This window comes from Eleginops maclovinus, chromosome 20, assembly GCF_036324505.1.
Source record: "Eleginops maclovinus isolate JMC-PN-2008 ecotype Puerto Natales chromosome 20, JC_Emac_rtc_rv5, whole genome shotgun sequence".
NCBI classification, from domain to species: Eukaryota; Metazoa; Chordata; class Actinopteri; order Perciformes; family Eleginopidae; genus Eleginops; species Eleginops maclovinus.
In genome coordinates, this window is record NC_086368.1 from 30,211,739 (window position 1) to 30,227,457 (window position 15,719).

The 15,719-nt window shown below is 42.3% G+C and overlaps 2 protein-coding genes across 6 annotated transcripts in view; both read right to left on the reverse strand.

Annotated features, from left to right (window-relative positions):
• The window catches only part of smpd4 (sphingomyelin phosphodiesterase 4), a 16,805-nt gene extending 10,755 nt beyond the window's left edge, over positions 1 to 6,050 (reverse strand). For all 4 annotated transcript variants that reach the window (XM_063911022.1, XM_063911023.1, XM_063911021.1 and 1 more), the window contains exons 1-9: positions 5,947 to 6,050; positions 3,955 to 4,013; positions 3,659 to 3,745; positions 2,662 to 2,798; positions 2,484 to 2,559; positions 1,798 to 1,906; positions 1,274 to 1,326; positions 1,052 to 1,203; positions 239 to 371 (exon numbers count right to left, since the gene is read on the reverse strand). In XM_063911022.1, coding sequence (XP_063767092.1) covers positions 239 to 371; positions 1,052 to 1,203; positions 1,274 to 1,326; positions 1,798 to 1,906; positions 2,484 to 2,559; positions 2,662 to 2,798; positions 3,659 to 3,745; positions 3,955 to 3,993 — 786 coding nt within the window. In that variant the 5' untranslated portion in view covers positions 3,994 to 4,013; positions 5,947 to 6,050. The remainder of the gene's footprint in view (positions 1 to 238; positions 372 to 1,051; positions 1,204 to 1,273; positions 1,327 to 1,797; positions 1,907 to 2,483; positions 2,560 to 2,661; positions 2,799 to 3,658; positions 3,746 to 3,954; positions 4,014 to 5,946) is intronic.
• A 517-nt stretch (positions 6,051 to 6,567) lies between these two features.
• Positions 6,568 to 15,719, reverse strand: part of si:dkey-49n23.1 (semaphorin-3D) — a 61,946-nt gene continuing 52,794 nt past the window's right edge. Inside the window, exons 9-18 of one of the 2 annotated variants that reach the window (XM_063911025.1) lie at positions 15,598 to 15,712; positions 14,777 to 14,846; positions 13,772 to 13,916; positions 13,435 to 13,657; positions 12,050 to 12,153; positions 10,501 to 10,542; positions 9,822 to 9,979; positions 9,460 to 9,524; positions 8,968 to 9,113; positions 6,568 to 7,799 (exon numbers count right to left, since the gene is read on the reverse strand). In XM_063911025.1, the coding sequence (XP_063767095.1) occupies positions 7,347 to 7,799; positions 8,968 to 9,113; positions 9,460 to 9,524; positions 9,822 to 9,979; positions 10,501 to 10,542; positions 12,050 to 12,153; positions 13,435 to 13,657; positions 13,772 to 13,916; positions 14,777 to 14,846; positions 15,598 to 15,712 (1,521 nt within the window). In that variant the 3' untranslated portion in view covers positions 6,568 to 7,346. Of the gene's footprint in view, positions 7,803 to 8,967; positions 9,114 to 9,459; positions 9,525 to 9,821; positions 9,980 to 10,500; positions 10,543 to 12,049; positions 12,154 to 13,434; positions 13,658 to 13,771; positions 13,917 to 14,776; positions 14,847 to 15,597; positions 15,713 to 15,719 lie in introns of both variants that reach the window. The other variant, XM_063911024.1, reaches the window with a different exon arrangement.

The window sequence follows — 15,719 nt, forward strand, 5'->3', positions numbered from 1 at the left end:
ATGTTTTCCTCCTTCTTGGGAAATGAATTCCTCTTACTATGTTTGTGTTTACATCTTTATACCACAAAACCGTTCCTTTGTTACCCGGCAATAAAATAAACCTTAATTAAAAATCTGAATTTCTGAAAATATCAAAAAGAATCTGTCAATTTGAAAACATTCTAAAGCTGAGATGAAACAACTCCATGCGTAGTATACGCTCATATTCACAGGACTGACCACAGAGTGATGAGATTACCTGCAGCAGAGTCTCGGACCTCCAGATCTCCTGCGCCGCCGGGTCAGCGTTCACTGACGGCTGGTGGAAGATGTGATGCTTCAGGAGACTCGGGCTGTGGACGCCATAACCGGCGAAGGAAACGCTCGTCGATCTGATGGACGAGAGGAGGAGAGAAATAATGAAATGTTGTTATACTGAATCAAACATTCCACTTGGATTTTCTTCGACTAAAGGCTGGTTTTAATGCAGCATGTGGAAAAAAACAGGATCATTCTTTACAGTTATTGTTTGATTTAGAGATTTCTAGGGGATATTCAATACCTTTAATAAATAAATGTGATTGAGTGATTTTCCCGCTGTCTTTAACATAATGGAACCCCTCTTTGTGAATGTCCCAAGGAAAAAAAGAACCTCTAATCTATATAATATAATTATAGGGAGAAACGTTCCCAATTCAGAAAATAAGTCAATATTTTGAGACAAGTATTTTGAATAATAGGGCATACATTTGTAAGATTCAATAATAACTGAATAAGAAAATCAGATATTAATTATTTTAACAAAGTCTCATTTTATTTGAAATAATAAGTCATTACTTTGAGATATTAACTCACACAGAAAACTGTTTTATCATTTTGCAATACGAAGTGATACATTTAAATCCTTGGTCCTCGTTTGAAAGTCCTTAAAGTAAATCTGTTATTTGAATACCGTGTGAGTCGTTAAGAAGACTTCTCAACCTAACTTATATTTCTTGAATTGGCGTAAATTGGCTTCCATACGAGACCTATACCTCTGATAGATTGATAAAGCCTTTTCTGATCTAAGTACCTGGGTGAGGGTGCAGTGACGGAGCCTCTGGAGTCGGAGAAAGGTGAGGGGGGGACGCTTCCTTCACTGGGGAGGAAGTATTTGAGGTAAGTGTCCACCAGCACAAAGTAGGCACTGTCCGTGGAGCTGCCGTGCTGACCGGGAGGAGCCATCTGAACACAGAGCACTGATCAGTCAGCTGAGAGGAGCAGAACACTCACTCAGAGGAATGGGAGGACTCACCTTTGGTGTGATGAGGCAGAAGGCGAAGTTAAACATGAAGAACTCAAAGGGATCTGGAAGAGCGTTCAGGAATAATCCACACAGGAAGGGAAGTCTGTTTTATATAAATCCTGGAGGTACTTTGTCATACAGTCAAAAATAGATGACGTAACAGTCAGTTTTTTAAGAAGAATAAGACAGAATTACAAAGCTTAATTGAATAATCAATTAGCCAATCAACAATTTCAATAAAGTTTTCCTTTTATTTCTGAAGTAAATGTTTTTATTATCAATTATTTAGAGATAACCAGTCACTATTTTTGAGTTACTGGGTCTTTATCCTGCAGCATTCTCGTTCTCTCACCTTGTTTAACCCCTCCTGCACTTTTGTTAGAAAATCACATCGTTTATTTCGTAGCCGTGGCATTTTAAAACGAAATTAAAAGCATGAAACTATTCATAACAAGCTGAATGGCTCTTCTGTGCGGTCTTGGATCCCTCGCTGTTTTAGATAAGACCCCGACAGGTGAGAGTCTGAAGGATACTGAGGGCGAGGTTCAGAGAGAGGAGTCCGCTGAGGGGGAACTGCAGCTTGTTGTGGAACAGAGGGCATTCTGGGAGGACGCCCTGCTGGATGCACGCCTTCACTGGACCCTGCAGGACAACAACAATGAAAAAGCAAGCTTTGGTAAGAGCGATCAGTTATGAAGAAACTGAAGACAGCAGGAATCCTGCAGGTGCATTAGCTTCAAATAAGACAGAATGGATACAGACACAAATCATCAACTATTGTACATTTTAAAATAATAAAACAAACACTTTTCCTATCCAGCTATACTACACGTCATGACACAGACGTATCTGTTCAAACTCAAGACAAAGTGAGAAGATAATGTTCTACAATTTCACTATGACTGAATAAATGGAGCTTTTTGACTTGCTCCTTCATCCTCAAGTTTGCTACAAGTGATGCAGATACCAAAAACATGGACAGGAAGCATCTATTAGCAACCTCTCCTCTGAATCCACCAGTAACCACACTTCTTTTACACTTTCTCACATCATCAGGGAGCTGCTTCATATGGAAATATCACGTCTTCCCCTTATTATCAATCATGCATCGCAGAAGGGACGGCAGAACTGACTTTATAAAGCTGTTTTCACACAAAGGCCAGAGCTAAAGAGTAGAAGTGAGACAGTGGAGGTTTGAAGCAGGTGGGGCAGCTCTTACCGGGAGATAGTTGACAGGTATTTCATATTTGTACTCCTCTGCTTGAAGTTTGTACACCAGCTTCATCATCGGCCCGCTGAAACAAAACAAGGAGGAGGACGATGTTTGATTCCTTCTTCAAACACACAGTGATTGATGTCACACCCAGCTGATCCCAGGGGACAGGGGGGGCCGGTACCTCGGGTTGAGGAACTCCAGGGCGATGTTGTACTCGTTGCTTCTCGCCTGCAGCAGTCGGAGGTTCCAGCCGCCCAAGATCCCGTCAAGACTGCCGAACACCGTCTCCACCAGCCAGGGGAAGATGACGTGCAGCTCCTGAAGGGAAACACGTATCGTGCGTCATCAACGGGAGACACGTGTAGTGCGTCATCAACGGGAGACACGTGTAGTGCGTCATCAACGGGAGACACGCGTAGTGCGTCATCAACGGGAGACGCGTGTAGTGCGTCATCAACGGGAGACGCGGGTAGTGCGTCATCAACGGGAGACACGTGTAGTGCGTCACCAACGGGAGACACGTGTAGTGCGTCATCAACGGGAGACACGTGTAGTGCGTCACCAACGGGAGACACGTGTAGTGCGTCATCAACGGGAGAAATGTTTGTGTTGCAGCAGCAAAATACAATACAAGGAATTGCACAAGTAGAAACTAAAATAACAGATAAGAAATAAACAATTCTAAAGTATGAACATAGAGAACAAATAGAAGTAAACCAGTATTGTAAATATATATATATATGCCACACCATCATCCCCAGGATTCTGTACGTTTGTTTCTGTGTGTAAAGTATGAACTCCTTTGAGAGAAAGTGATCGACTCAAAGTGAAACTGAGGAGTCACAGAGCCAGCAGCTGTCTCCTGAAGCGTTAATATTAGAGGGTAGGTCAGAGACAAACAGCTGACTGTAAGGCTGTGTCGTCTACCAATCAAAGGGCATTCTTCCAGCCAATAGAGACTTAAAAACAGCCTTACAGCCGCTCTGCAGGGTGCATGGGTATGTTGAATTAGATGTGCCATTACAATGTGCAAGGAGGATCATTACTCAAAGTAAGAAGCGTTTCTTTAAATCATCTGTAAAATATATTTCTAACATAGAGCATCAAGTGTGTTCTATAGGTTTCAGTGCAGTGTAACAAAGAACACTTCCTCCTCCTAAGCAAAGACTGTACTGTACCTTTGCTGGATAATCGTCGATGATTTTCACCAGATCTTGGCATCGCTGGAGGAGAGGTTTGGTGGTGGAATCCGCTTTCAGATTAGCCTGGAGAAACATCACAAGACATTCATGAGAGACGGCGGCCCTATTTCATGCACTACGTTCTCTCTTTTTGTACCACATCTTTACTTAGATTGAAACAAAACACAACAGATGAGCTAAAAGGTATTAGGAGTGGGGTGAAGAGATGGAATGTGACACACCAAGAGTCAGGAGTTCTGCCAAATCTGAATTAGAGACTGTAAAACACTCACCAGCAGGAAACTGGGCTGCTGTAACGTTGGAGCAGCCATGAAGGAAACCTTAATCCTACCTGGAGGACACACACACACACACACACGCGCGCACGCGCACGCGCACACGCACACACACACACACACACACACACACACACACACACACACACACACACACACACACACACACACACACACACACACTTTAGTTCCCCTGCAGTAAATCCAGCAGCTACCCTGCAGTATACAAAGCCATTCAAACTAGCTGCACCTTTACCAGCTCTGAGAACACTTTACTGATCAATCATTATAAAACATATCAGAGATATTATTCTGAAATGGACCAATCAGACAATGACTACTTTTACTGTCGCTACTTTAAGTACATTTAGAGGAGAGTACTTTCTACTTTCACTGGAGGAACATTTAGAATACTTTTACTGAGACAGAGTATTCCTACACTCTGGTACTTCTACTTTACTCAAGTACAAGATCTGAGTACTTCTACTTTACTCAAGAACAAGACCTGAGTACTTCTACTTTACTCAAGTACAAGATCTGAGTACTTCTACTTTACTCAAGTACAAGATCTGAGTACTTCTACTTTTACTCAAGTACAAGATCTGAGTACTTCTACTTTACTCAAGTACAAGATCTGAGTACTTCTACTTTTACTCAAGTACAAGACCTGAGTACTTCTACTTTACTCAAGTACAAGATCTGAGTACTTCTACTTTTACTCAAGTACAAGACCTGAGTACTTCTACTTTACTCAAGTACAAGATCTGAGTACTTCTACTTTTACTCAAATACAAGATCTGAGTACTTCTACTTTACTCAAGTACAAGACCTGAGTACTTCTACTTTACTCAAGTACAAGATCTGAGTACTTCTACTTTTACTCAAGTACAAGACCTGAGTACTTCTACTTTACTCAACTACAAGATCTGAGTACTTCTACTTTTACTCAAGTACAAGACCTGAGTACTTCTACTTTACTCAACTACAAGATCTGAGTACTTCTACTTTACTCAACTACAAGATCTGAATACTTCTACTTTTACTCAAGTACAAGACCTGAGTACTTCTACTTTACTCAACTACAAGATCTGAGTACTTCTACTTTACTCAAGTACAAGATCTGAGTACTTCTACTTTTACTCAAGTATCAGATCTGATACTTCTACTTGTAGGGCGGGTGGTGGCAAAGTCCATAGGGGCTTGGCCTGGGAACAGGAAGGTCACCAGTTCAAGTCCCCGAAAGACCAAGTTGTTACCGTGGTGTCCCTGAGCAAGGCACCGTTCCCTACACTGCTCCCCGGGCGCCGTACATAATGGCAGCCCACTGCTCCTAACACTAGGGTGGGTCAAATGCAGAGACCTTTCAGGCTCTTATCTTTATAGTTTTATGTTCTTTATATTTGCACTGTGGGACTGCCAGACAAACGCTATTTCATTTTTCTGTATGTATAACACATGTGAAACTTTGACAATAAAGTTGGACTTTGACTTTGTACTGTATTACCCAGATCTGAGTACTTCTACTTTTACTGTGTACCAGATCTGAGTACTTCTGAGTACTTCTTTTACGTGTGAGTACTCATATCTAAGTACTCTGAGTATTTATCTTACTGTACAGAGTACTCTATCTGTAGTACCGACTAGTACTTTTACTTATGTAGTACCAGATCTGAGTACTTCTACTTTTACTTAGTACAAGATCTGAGTAAGCACTTTACTCAAGTACTCTGAGTACCTACTTGTAGTATACCAGTCTGGTATCTACTGTACTGTAGTACCAGATTGAGTACGTCCCCATCCTCTGTATTTGAGCCACGATTAGCTGAAAATAACTCCACCGGTCATAGGAAACATGCAAGTTTAGCTTCAGTAGCTAACTGTAGCTAACCAACAGAGAGAGCTAAACTGAAGCAGCAGCGGGAAAGCCAGCTTTACACTTTACAAACATTTAAATGAAACCTTTACACGTTAACGTGAGTAAATATTTACCTTCTCCGCTGATAGGAATTAAATATCTAGACTTGTTTCCATGAAGCGCGTTTCCATCAGTGAGCTTCAAACCATTATCCGTTGACGTCTTCTTCGTTGGTGTTTCTGTTGGTAGTGACGTTGTTGTACGTCACTGCCCCTGCTGGAGAAACTGAACTACTGCAGTATGTCAATCATTTCTTTTGATTTATTTAAAGAATAAATCATTATTAACAATAATAACACAAATATTTAAGTATAATACATTAAAACACTTTTTATCATAATTTCAATAATACAAATAGTAAATATATTAATGTGTACTGTTATTAGTATGATTATTATTATTTTAAAAATAAATTACTATTATTTTTTACTTTATTCAACTTTAATCTTCACGGTAGAAATGTAGCTTTGCGACATAAGTCAAAAAATGTTTTTAAGTTAAATTATTACAATTAAAATCTTTTTTTAAATGCTTTTATATTAAAAAAAATACTCAAGTAAAGAACATTTACGAATATTTCCATTGAATGCTTAAATATACCTCTTCTCCCATACATTTCTACAAGATGTACAAAAAGAAGTACAACATCTGAGTACTTCTCCACCTCTGCTCATATTGCACAATAAATGAAAACCTTTGAAAGTTTTTTTTTTATTTTACAACATTTTGTGACTTATTCACAAACAGAAAAATAACACAATTTAATCTCAAAGCTTTATGAGAAGCAAACACGTTTATGTAAAAATGTACTAAATTCTAAAATACAAGTAAAAAAGAAAACTCCCAAAAATAGAGTTCTTTAATAAACATTGATGTGAATAATATGTATTAGTTACATGGCAGAGTTATTAATAAGCTATACATTATAATGTATTTTCAAGCAAGGTCCGTTTCATGTGTCGACTCAGAACATAAATACATGTAAAAAAATACATTTAATGTTTAAACTCAAACACGCAAACACTTGTTCCGTTTAGTCTTCTGTCGTTTAGTTATACATAGTTTACATATTTCTGTCATTGGGAGTGAGCCCTACAGAAACTCCGTATCTAACTTGTTAGTTTTGCACGTTGAGGCCCAATTTCAAACCCCACCCGACCCAGTCCCGCTCCGCCTGTAGTCTCAGCTGAACGAGGCTCCCTTTCGGCAAACTTTGGAAACAACCACCCCCCCCCCCCTCCGGCAGAGGCAGGAAGTGCCGTAACTTTTCGTAACATGTGTTAGTATCATATTATTTTCTGCAATAATCCGAGATCACATGGAGGAATCCCATTGGCTCTCTGTGGACGCTTCTGCTTGACCTACAAACTCCTCCCTGCACCACCTCTTTATCCAAACCGTTGCTAATAAACCGTATGTCCTCTGCATGTCCAGGACCTGTTGTCCATGATCAGTGTCTCTGTCCTTTATTGGTCTAAAGAGGACCCTCGGGGGGGTTGTTCCTCCTCACCCGGGCCTTCCTGCTCTCCTGCTTCAGCTTCAGAGCTCGCAGTTTCTGCTGCCGGCGCTTCTCCCGGTACCACAGCTGCTCGCAGTACTCGTCCACGCTCAGGCTGTTGCTGTGCAGTTCCTTGTAGCTCTTCAGAGGAAGCTGCTGAAGCCACAAGTTCCTGAGGCCCGGCACCGCTGGAGGGGGCCCTGACTGAAACCCCTTCCCGACGGGGCCCGGCTGGTTGGGGCTGAGGTTCTGCTGGTAGCGGGTGGGCTGCAGGTTGCTGTTGGAGAGGACCTGGAGGCGGTACCGGGCCAGGACCTGGCTGTAGGAGTGCTCGTGGCTGGAGCAGGTGTAGAGGCCGGCGTCGGACACCTCCAGGCGCTGAAGCAGCAACCCTCGCTGCAGGTGGAGGGAGCGCTGGCCGTCCAGAAGCTGCTGAGGAGGGAGGAGGGTCAACAAATGAGAGGAGGGTCAACAGATGAGAGGAGGGTCAACAGATGAGAGGAGGGTCAACAAATGAGAGGAGGGTCAACAGATGAGAGGAGGGTCAAGAAATGAGAGGAGGGTAAAGATGAGAGGAGGGTCAAGAAATGAGAGGAGGGTCAACAGATGAGAGGAGGGTCAACAGATGAGAGGAGGATCAACAGATGAGAGGAGGATCAACGAATGAGAGGAAGATAAAGATGAGAGAAGGGTCAACAAATGAGAGGAGGGTCAACAGATGAGAGGAGGATCAACAGATGAGAGGAAGATAAAGATGAGAGAAGGGTCAACAAATGAGAGGAGGGTCAACAGATGAGAGGATGATAAAGATGAGAGAAGGGTCAACAAATGAGAGGAGGGTCAACAGATGAGAGGATGATAAAGATGAGAGAAGGGTCAACAAATGAGAGGAGGGTCAACAAATGAGAGGATGATGAACAGATGAGAGAAGGGTCAACAAATGAGAGAAGGGTCAACAAATGAGAGGAGGGTCAACAGATGAGAGGAAGATAAAGATGAGAGAAGGGTCAACAAATGAGAGGAGGGTCAACAAATGAGAGGATGATGAACAGATGAGAGGAGGATCAACAAATGAGAGGAGGATCAACAAATACAAACTCAAAACAGAATAAGTCACTTTGAATAACCCAAACCATGTTGAGTGAACAGAAGGTTTGGTTTGTTGAACTTTGGTTTTGTCCTGTTATACTAATACTTGTCTTCTGTCTGCACTTATTACCTAGGGAAGTGTTGTTTGACCTTACTCATTGACTACTCATACATACTTTCTTCAACTTATCAAGTAGTTCAGTCACCATTCATTTTGGCTTTCACTAGTTTAACAGTTCATGTTTTGGACCTCACTATTTCACTAGTAAAGCTGAAATGTCTCTTTAGTGTGCAGGAATTAGTTGACATTTTAGACATTTATTAACTCTGAAGGTGAAAAGAGGCTTCAACTATTCAATTCCTGATGTTTTGTTTCGAGTGAGCGATTTTGAACTCTACGAGTTCGCTCCATGTTTCAATGTGTGGGAGCTTCCACAGCTCTCCAGTTAAACAGTAAGCACTTCCATCACTAGTCCTGCTGGACCAGGTTTTAAAGGGTGCGTCTCACCTCTGAGTTCTCCTGACGGAGCGTCTGGCTCTCTGCCGGCTGCACCGTCCACCGGATCTCCGCCTGAGCCGACCGGGCAACACAGTCCAGGAAAGAGGAGTTTCCCTCCACCCCGAACACAATCTGCACCTCCACAGAGTCTGAGTCTGGAGCAGAAACATGTTCAGCATGTTCAGGGTTTCAGTGCAACGACAGAGACAAGATGCTTTGGTGCGTTGATGAGTAAATATGTAAATGTGTTCAATGAGAAAGACAACTTTTTGGTTGGTTTCAATTTGCCTGAGAAGCTGCAGTTATGCAGTATCACCTCTAGAGGGCAGCCTGGTGTTTACATATGTACTATGGCTGTTAATGAACAGAGGGGAGAAGTACTCAGATCTTGTACTTGAGTAAAGTAGAAGTACTCAGGTCTGGTACTACAGTAAAAGTAGAAGTACTCGGGTCTTGTACTACAGACAGAACCACAGGTTGTTAAAATGAGGGAATCCTCACCGTCCTCTGTGATTGGACACTGACTCCAGGGGTCTCCGTGCTTCACATCCTGTCTGCGCGCCCGCCTGACACACACACACACACACACACACACACACACACACACACACACACACACACACACACACACACACACACACACACACACACACACACACACACACACACACACACACACACACACACACACACACACACACACACAAACACATAGAGTCGTGTTTATTCAGGTGTACCCTACCTCCAGAATAGAATATGGGTCTACATGAAATGTACAAATGTCCCGATGCTGCTGTGGAGGATATAAATATAGAACCCGGTCTCTCTGATGGATCACAAGTCTGAATGAACTCCTCTCTCACTTCTTGCTGGAGGGGAAGTATCTGGAGCAGGAGGTCCCGTCCCAGGAGCAATACGGGTCTCTGGCCAGGCAGCACTCAGCGCAGCCCCCTCCGTACAGCTCACACCTCTGCAGACCCAGCTGCACCACGCCGAGCTCGCTGGAGACATACAGCTGCTTCTGGAGGGTGGGGGGTGGGAGGTGGGGGGGAGAGAGAGAGGGCTGATTCAGTTTGAATACTCTGAATAAATCTGATGAATACACACGTTATTTTTACTTAGCAGCCCACCTGATGCGCTGGTACCTTCACCATTTAATAAATAAAACGGGTCAGAGTTTAACTCCCAGCTCTGACCATGGTCTGCTGTTGGAGTGACAGTCAGCTCTGTTGTTCTGAGGTTAAATCTTAAACGTCAGCTAAATGTAATGTAGCGGGAAAATGATTTCCATGATGCAATGTATTCCTATCTATTCTTGTCTTGCTGGATAACTTTTACCTGAATCACGCTGTTCCCTGTACTGGTGCACTAATCCCACCTCCACCTGTCTCTAATATACATCATCCCAGGTGCCTTCAAAATCAAAGCGTAAAAAACGACTTTAATTCATTTCAATTACACTAAAATAAAAGGCACATTTACAATAAACAAAACAGCAAGAGAGCCAGGTTTATAGATCAGTATAAAGCTGAACAGACGTACCCTCTTTGTGGACAGCTCCATGCTCAGGATGGGAGTCGGGCTCTGCAGGACAGAAGAGGAAAGGCATTTAAATATTAAGAAGGCACGACGGGATTCAGTGACTTCAGACAGAAGAGGACAAAACATCAGATTCACATCCTCAGAAACATTTAGCATTCATTTGACATACAGTATATGTATGTGTGTAAACCTTCTACAATGAACCTGATTCTGATTCCAGCCTCAAGTGGATATGAAACTAAGGAATAAACACTTCATTATTTATTATTCAGTCAGTGCTTTGCTCCTGTCAGACGGTGCTTTGGGCTAAAAGCATCAAGTAACGAGCTTGTGATGTTGGTGTAGCGCGTTAGCATGCTAACATTTCTTAATTGGCACAAATAATATTTATGGAGTTTATGATTTGTTATTATTTGTGATATTGTTTGTTTATTTGTTTCTCTTGTAAACATTTTTAAATATTTGTTTTAAATATTTTTTATAATATATTTGATAACATTTATTTTTTTAAAGGTGAAGTAAAATGTTGAATAAAAGACAAATTAAAAACTAAATATCATACCAAAAAATGAAGTTGAAATAAGATTATGCAATACGAGGGTAAAATAAAATAAAACTAAATACAAGTTCAAAAAATATCATGATTTAAAGAAAGAATGTGCAATAAAAATATCAAAAAGTAGAAAATAATAGAAGTTTAAGTCAAAAAATGTGCTTTGTAGTACAATATGTGTGTGTGTGTGTGTGTGTGTGTGTGTGTGTGTGTGTGTGTGTGTGTGTGTGTGTGTGTGTGTGTGTGTGTGTGTGTGTGTGTGTGTGTGCAAACAAAGTGCATCTGGTTTCCTGTTTGTTTGTGGATGTTTGTGCTTTTCTTCTTCCTTCCCTTCACCTGCACTCCAGAAAAACACATTTTCCACCAGCTGAAGTTTGGGGTAAAATATCAGCAATAATTAAAGCAAGCAGGATTACACAAAGTCCTTTCAGCTCGTTGAGGTTAGCAAACATGGAAGTAATTGTTATTCCAGAAGAAAAGCCTTTAAACTGTCATTTAAACACAAGGTTCCCCACTTTTTAAAACACTAAGCTGTAAATGTTGAATCTTACACCTTAAAGCTGAATTCTCTGACGTCATTTTGTTTTTCCCTTTTCCCACACACGTTGAATTGCTCTCCACCAGATGTTCTCCTCTATTCCGGTCTCTTCTCTTTCAATATTTCTCTATTTTTACCACCACCGTTACTTTATTTACAGAGAGGACCTTGGGAAATATGTGCCCTGCTGTCTGTTGTTTTCCCAGTGAAGATGTTCCACTGGGAAGCCGCACGCAATGCCTCGTGCAAAACATAACCAAAACAAGCTTTCTGATTTTAGCCATACAAGTCCAGTGATGCTCCGATGATGTGGATCAAAGAAATACACTCAAAGGACCTCCCCGAGAGGGTCCCGGGGGTCCAGGTGAAGCAGCTGATGACTCACAGGCCCAGCGGTAAGGTGTATGAAAGGCCTTGTTTCTGTGTTTGTTGCATTGAAAGCTTTATCGATATCTCACCTGGAAGACGGTCAGCTCCTCCAGGAGGAGCTCCTCCAGGATGGTCTCCTCTGAGTCCAGGTTGTCTTTAACCACCGACACCGCCTTCACCACCTTCCCGTCGTCTGGGGGAACAACAGGAAAACAAACATGTTCTTATTGGTAAACACAGCAGAGCAGGGACGTCGTGTTTCTGTGCCGGACCCTGAAGGCAGCATCTCCCCGGTCCTGATCATTACAGCGCCATGAGGAGGACAGAGGGCGGTGATGTGTTCGTCTGGTGCGTGAAAACATCCTGCGTCCATTCAGTATCTTATAGAGTAGCCTGGGAGGGTTGTACGTGTGTGTGTGTGTGTGTGTGTGTGTGTGTGTGTGTGTGTGTGTGTGTGTGTGTGTGTGTGTGTGTGTGTGTGTCAGTAAGTTTTTTCCATCTTTGTGTTCCACAAGTTAGTAACAGGGTGTGTTTGTTCAAAAAACCTAAAGCTGTGTGTATGTAGTTGTGTCTTCAGTGTGTGTGTGTGTGTGTGTGTGTGTGTGTCCTTGTTTGCAAGTGTGTTTCCCACCCCACTTTCAGTAAGTGTTCATAAAACCCTGAAGCTGTTTATAGGTAGTTGAGATCCATCATGTGTGTGTGTGTGTGAGTGTGTGTGTGTGTGTGTGTGTGTGTGTGTGTGTGTGTGTGTGTGTGTGTGTGTGTGTGTGTGTGTGTGTGTGTGTGTGTGTGTGAGTGATGGATGGTGGAGGTAATTTAGTGTCTGCTGACAGGTGGGGGGGGATCCTCTCAGCGTCTGTCAGCTGCTCCCTGATTGATGCGCCTGTGTTCTCTAAAGAGAGACTGATGTTCCCTTTCTGTTCCACACCTTCATCTAGTCCCGTCTCCACTTCTGCAGCCCCCTGCCCCATTTCTTTAGGGGGAGGGATCTGGAGGATTTTCTTCTTTGTACCGTTAGACATTTGCCCAAAATATGTAACAACCAAACCAACAGCAGTGCGTAAACATGTCAAAGTGCCTCTCTGAAACTGAAGCAGACTCTGCCTGTCGCTGAGAGGAGGGTCTGGTCCTGTTAACCAGAGCCATGACCCCCGACCTGTGGCTCCTAAATATTAACCAGCAGGTCAAAACTCACCTGCTCACTATAATTCAGAAGTTAAAACCTGATGACCTTCCCGCAGCTGCAGCTGGAGCCCGGAGGTCACACAACACAGATTAAGATGCCCTACATGAACAAAGTGGATTTAAAGGGGATAGAATAACCATTCATTATAGCGTTAGCTGAACTCAGTTACCATAGGCTAAGGGGCGGGACATCTCCAAGCGGCTGACCAATCACAGAAGAGCCAGCTCACCAATCAGAGCAGATTTTAATTTCCTCATCAAGCTTCCCTTTTCCTGCTCCTGTCCTCACCTGTGCCCAGGTGCAGCACATCGTAGGCTCCGTCCTCGGCCTCCACCCGGTCCACCACCACCTTCTTCAGCATTTGTGTGGTGTTGACCCGGGTCAGGACGGGTCTGCGGCCCAGAGGCAGGACGGGCTCCCACATCAGCTGGTGGTGCCGCATGAAGCTCACCACCTCATCGGGGAAGTCTTTGGTGGATTTGTGGAGGGCGTCGTACGTCTCGCTGGGACACTGCGGAAAAGTGGAGTCAGTTTGAGATGTTTGTGTGTGTGTGTGTGTGTGTGTGTGTGTGTGTGTGTGTGTGTGTGTGTGTGTGTGTGTGTGTGTGTGTGTGTATATACTCACAGTGCCAGGTCTGGGGTAGGGGATGCGTCCCTTGTACTCCACCCAGCGATAGGAGGGACTTTCTTTGTGTGCAAACGGTCCGTTAAAGGCAGCGCGGATAGACGCCATGGTGAACACACACACTGCTGAGCCACGGAATATAGAGCTGCAGGAGGAAGAGGAGGAAGAGGAGGAAGAGGAGGAAATGTTGGGGTTCATATATTATTGTTGTTTTTCTGTTTGTATTTTGAATACCGTACCACCTTTATATTGTAATAAACACATTGGTTGTTTTTACATATTACAATATTCTTGCACACGGGATTAAAGTCAAAAGTTCCAAACTCTGGAAAAAGTTGAAATTATGAGAAAAAAGTCAAAAATCTTTGAAAAAGTGAAATATCATTTTCAAAACGAAATTCTGAAAATGAAGTCATTTGTTTGTTAAAAAGCTCTGCTCTGATAAAAATGTAAACTCTGAGAAAATTTTAAATCTGTAAAAAAAATTGAAATTGTTAGAAAATCAAATTTCAGGAAAAAAGTCCAATTTTTATTTCAACCTCAGATCTAAAATAAATGATAACCTTTGGTCGGATCCAAAGAAAAATTCCTTCCTGACTTTTCAAACAAAATCTGCACAAAAGTTTTGCTTCCTGAAACAAATCTCAAGTTTATCAAAGTCATTCAGACAGAAGAACTCAAAAGGGGGGGGGGGGGTATGGAGAGTAGATGTTGGAAAACAGAGCAGCAAGGAAGGATAACATAGGAAGGAAGTGGGGAAGGTGGGGTGGGAGGAGATGAGAGGAAGGAGAGGAGGGAGTGTTTTATGACATCAGGGTTACAATAACACCACCAGCTGGGCCTCTTCACCTCTGACCCCCCCACAGCTGACCTCTGCTCCTCCTCCTCACCAACATGGGCGTGTACGTGCCAACCGTGAGGAGCGTGCACGTGGAGGTGGAGGACCCTGCTCTGACTGTCTGACTACACCTCTTCCCTTTGGGGAGGGTCCGAGAGGTTCCTCACCTGGAGGTGCTGAAGACTCCGTAGATGGTCGGGTTCTGAGGGTCCTTCGTCTCCAGAACAAAGATGTCCTCTGGGAAACAAAAAGCAGATTTTGACTTTGAGTTATTAAGACACTCAGTGTGTTATGCACTGTTTCAGAATTAAAAACCCACTCAAATAAAGTTAGAGTTACTGAGCAATTTAGCAAAGGTATGTTAAATATATATAATAATGCAAATAAAATACAAATAAAATACAAATAATAAATAAAAATGATAAATAAATACAAATAATAAATAAATACAAATAAAAAATACAAATAAAAAATACAAATTATAAATAAATACAAAATGCAAATAAAAAATACAAATTATAAATGAAAATAAAATAAAAATAATAAATAAATACAAATAAATAGATATAAATAAAATAGAAATAAAATAAAAGAATGTTAATAATAATAACAATATAATAATAGTAATAATATAATACAAATATAATAACAACAACAACAATAATAATAATAATAATAATAATATAATATGACTAATAATCCACTCCAATAGCAGCATCTACAAATTGAAATATCAATAGGAAAAGTCTAATTAAATAAGTAGATTAATCCCATCGATGTCACATTGCACTTTTGGAAAGGCTGGAAATACTTTGCATTTTTTCTACATTGATGTGAAGTGCCTTTCAAAGAGAGTCTCAGTCATCATCAAGTGAGCTGAGAAAACAAGGGAGGAGGAACAAGGAAAGGAAAGGAGGAGAAGGGTCACTCCAGAGGGGTGAGCTGAGGAAGAGGAGGGAGGAAGAGGAAGGAAGAGGAGGAGTGTTACCGAGCTCATCGAAGTGTGTGTCCACTCCTGCCGGTCCGGGAACAGAACACACCAGCCGGGCCTTCAGGAAGGTCGTCCACCGATTGATCAAACTCCTCTTCCCCCCAACGTCGTTCTGAGAG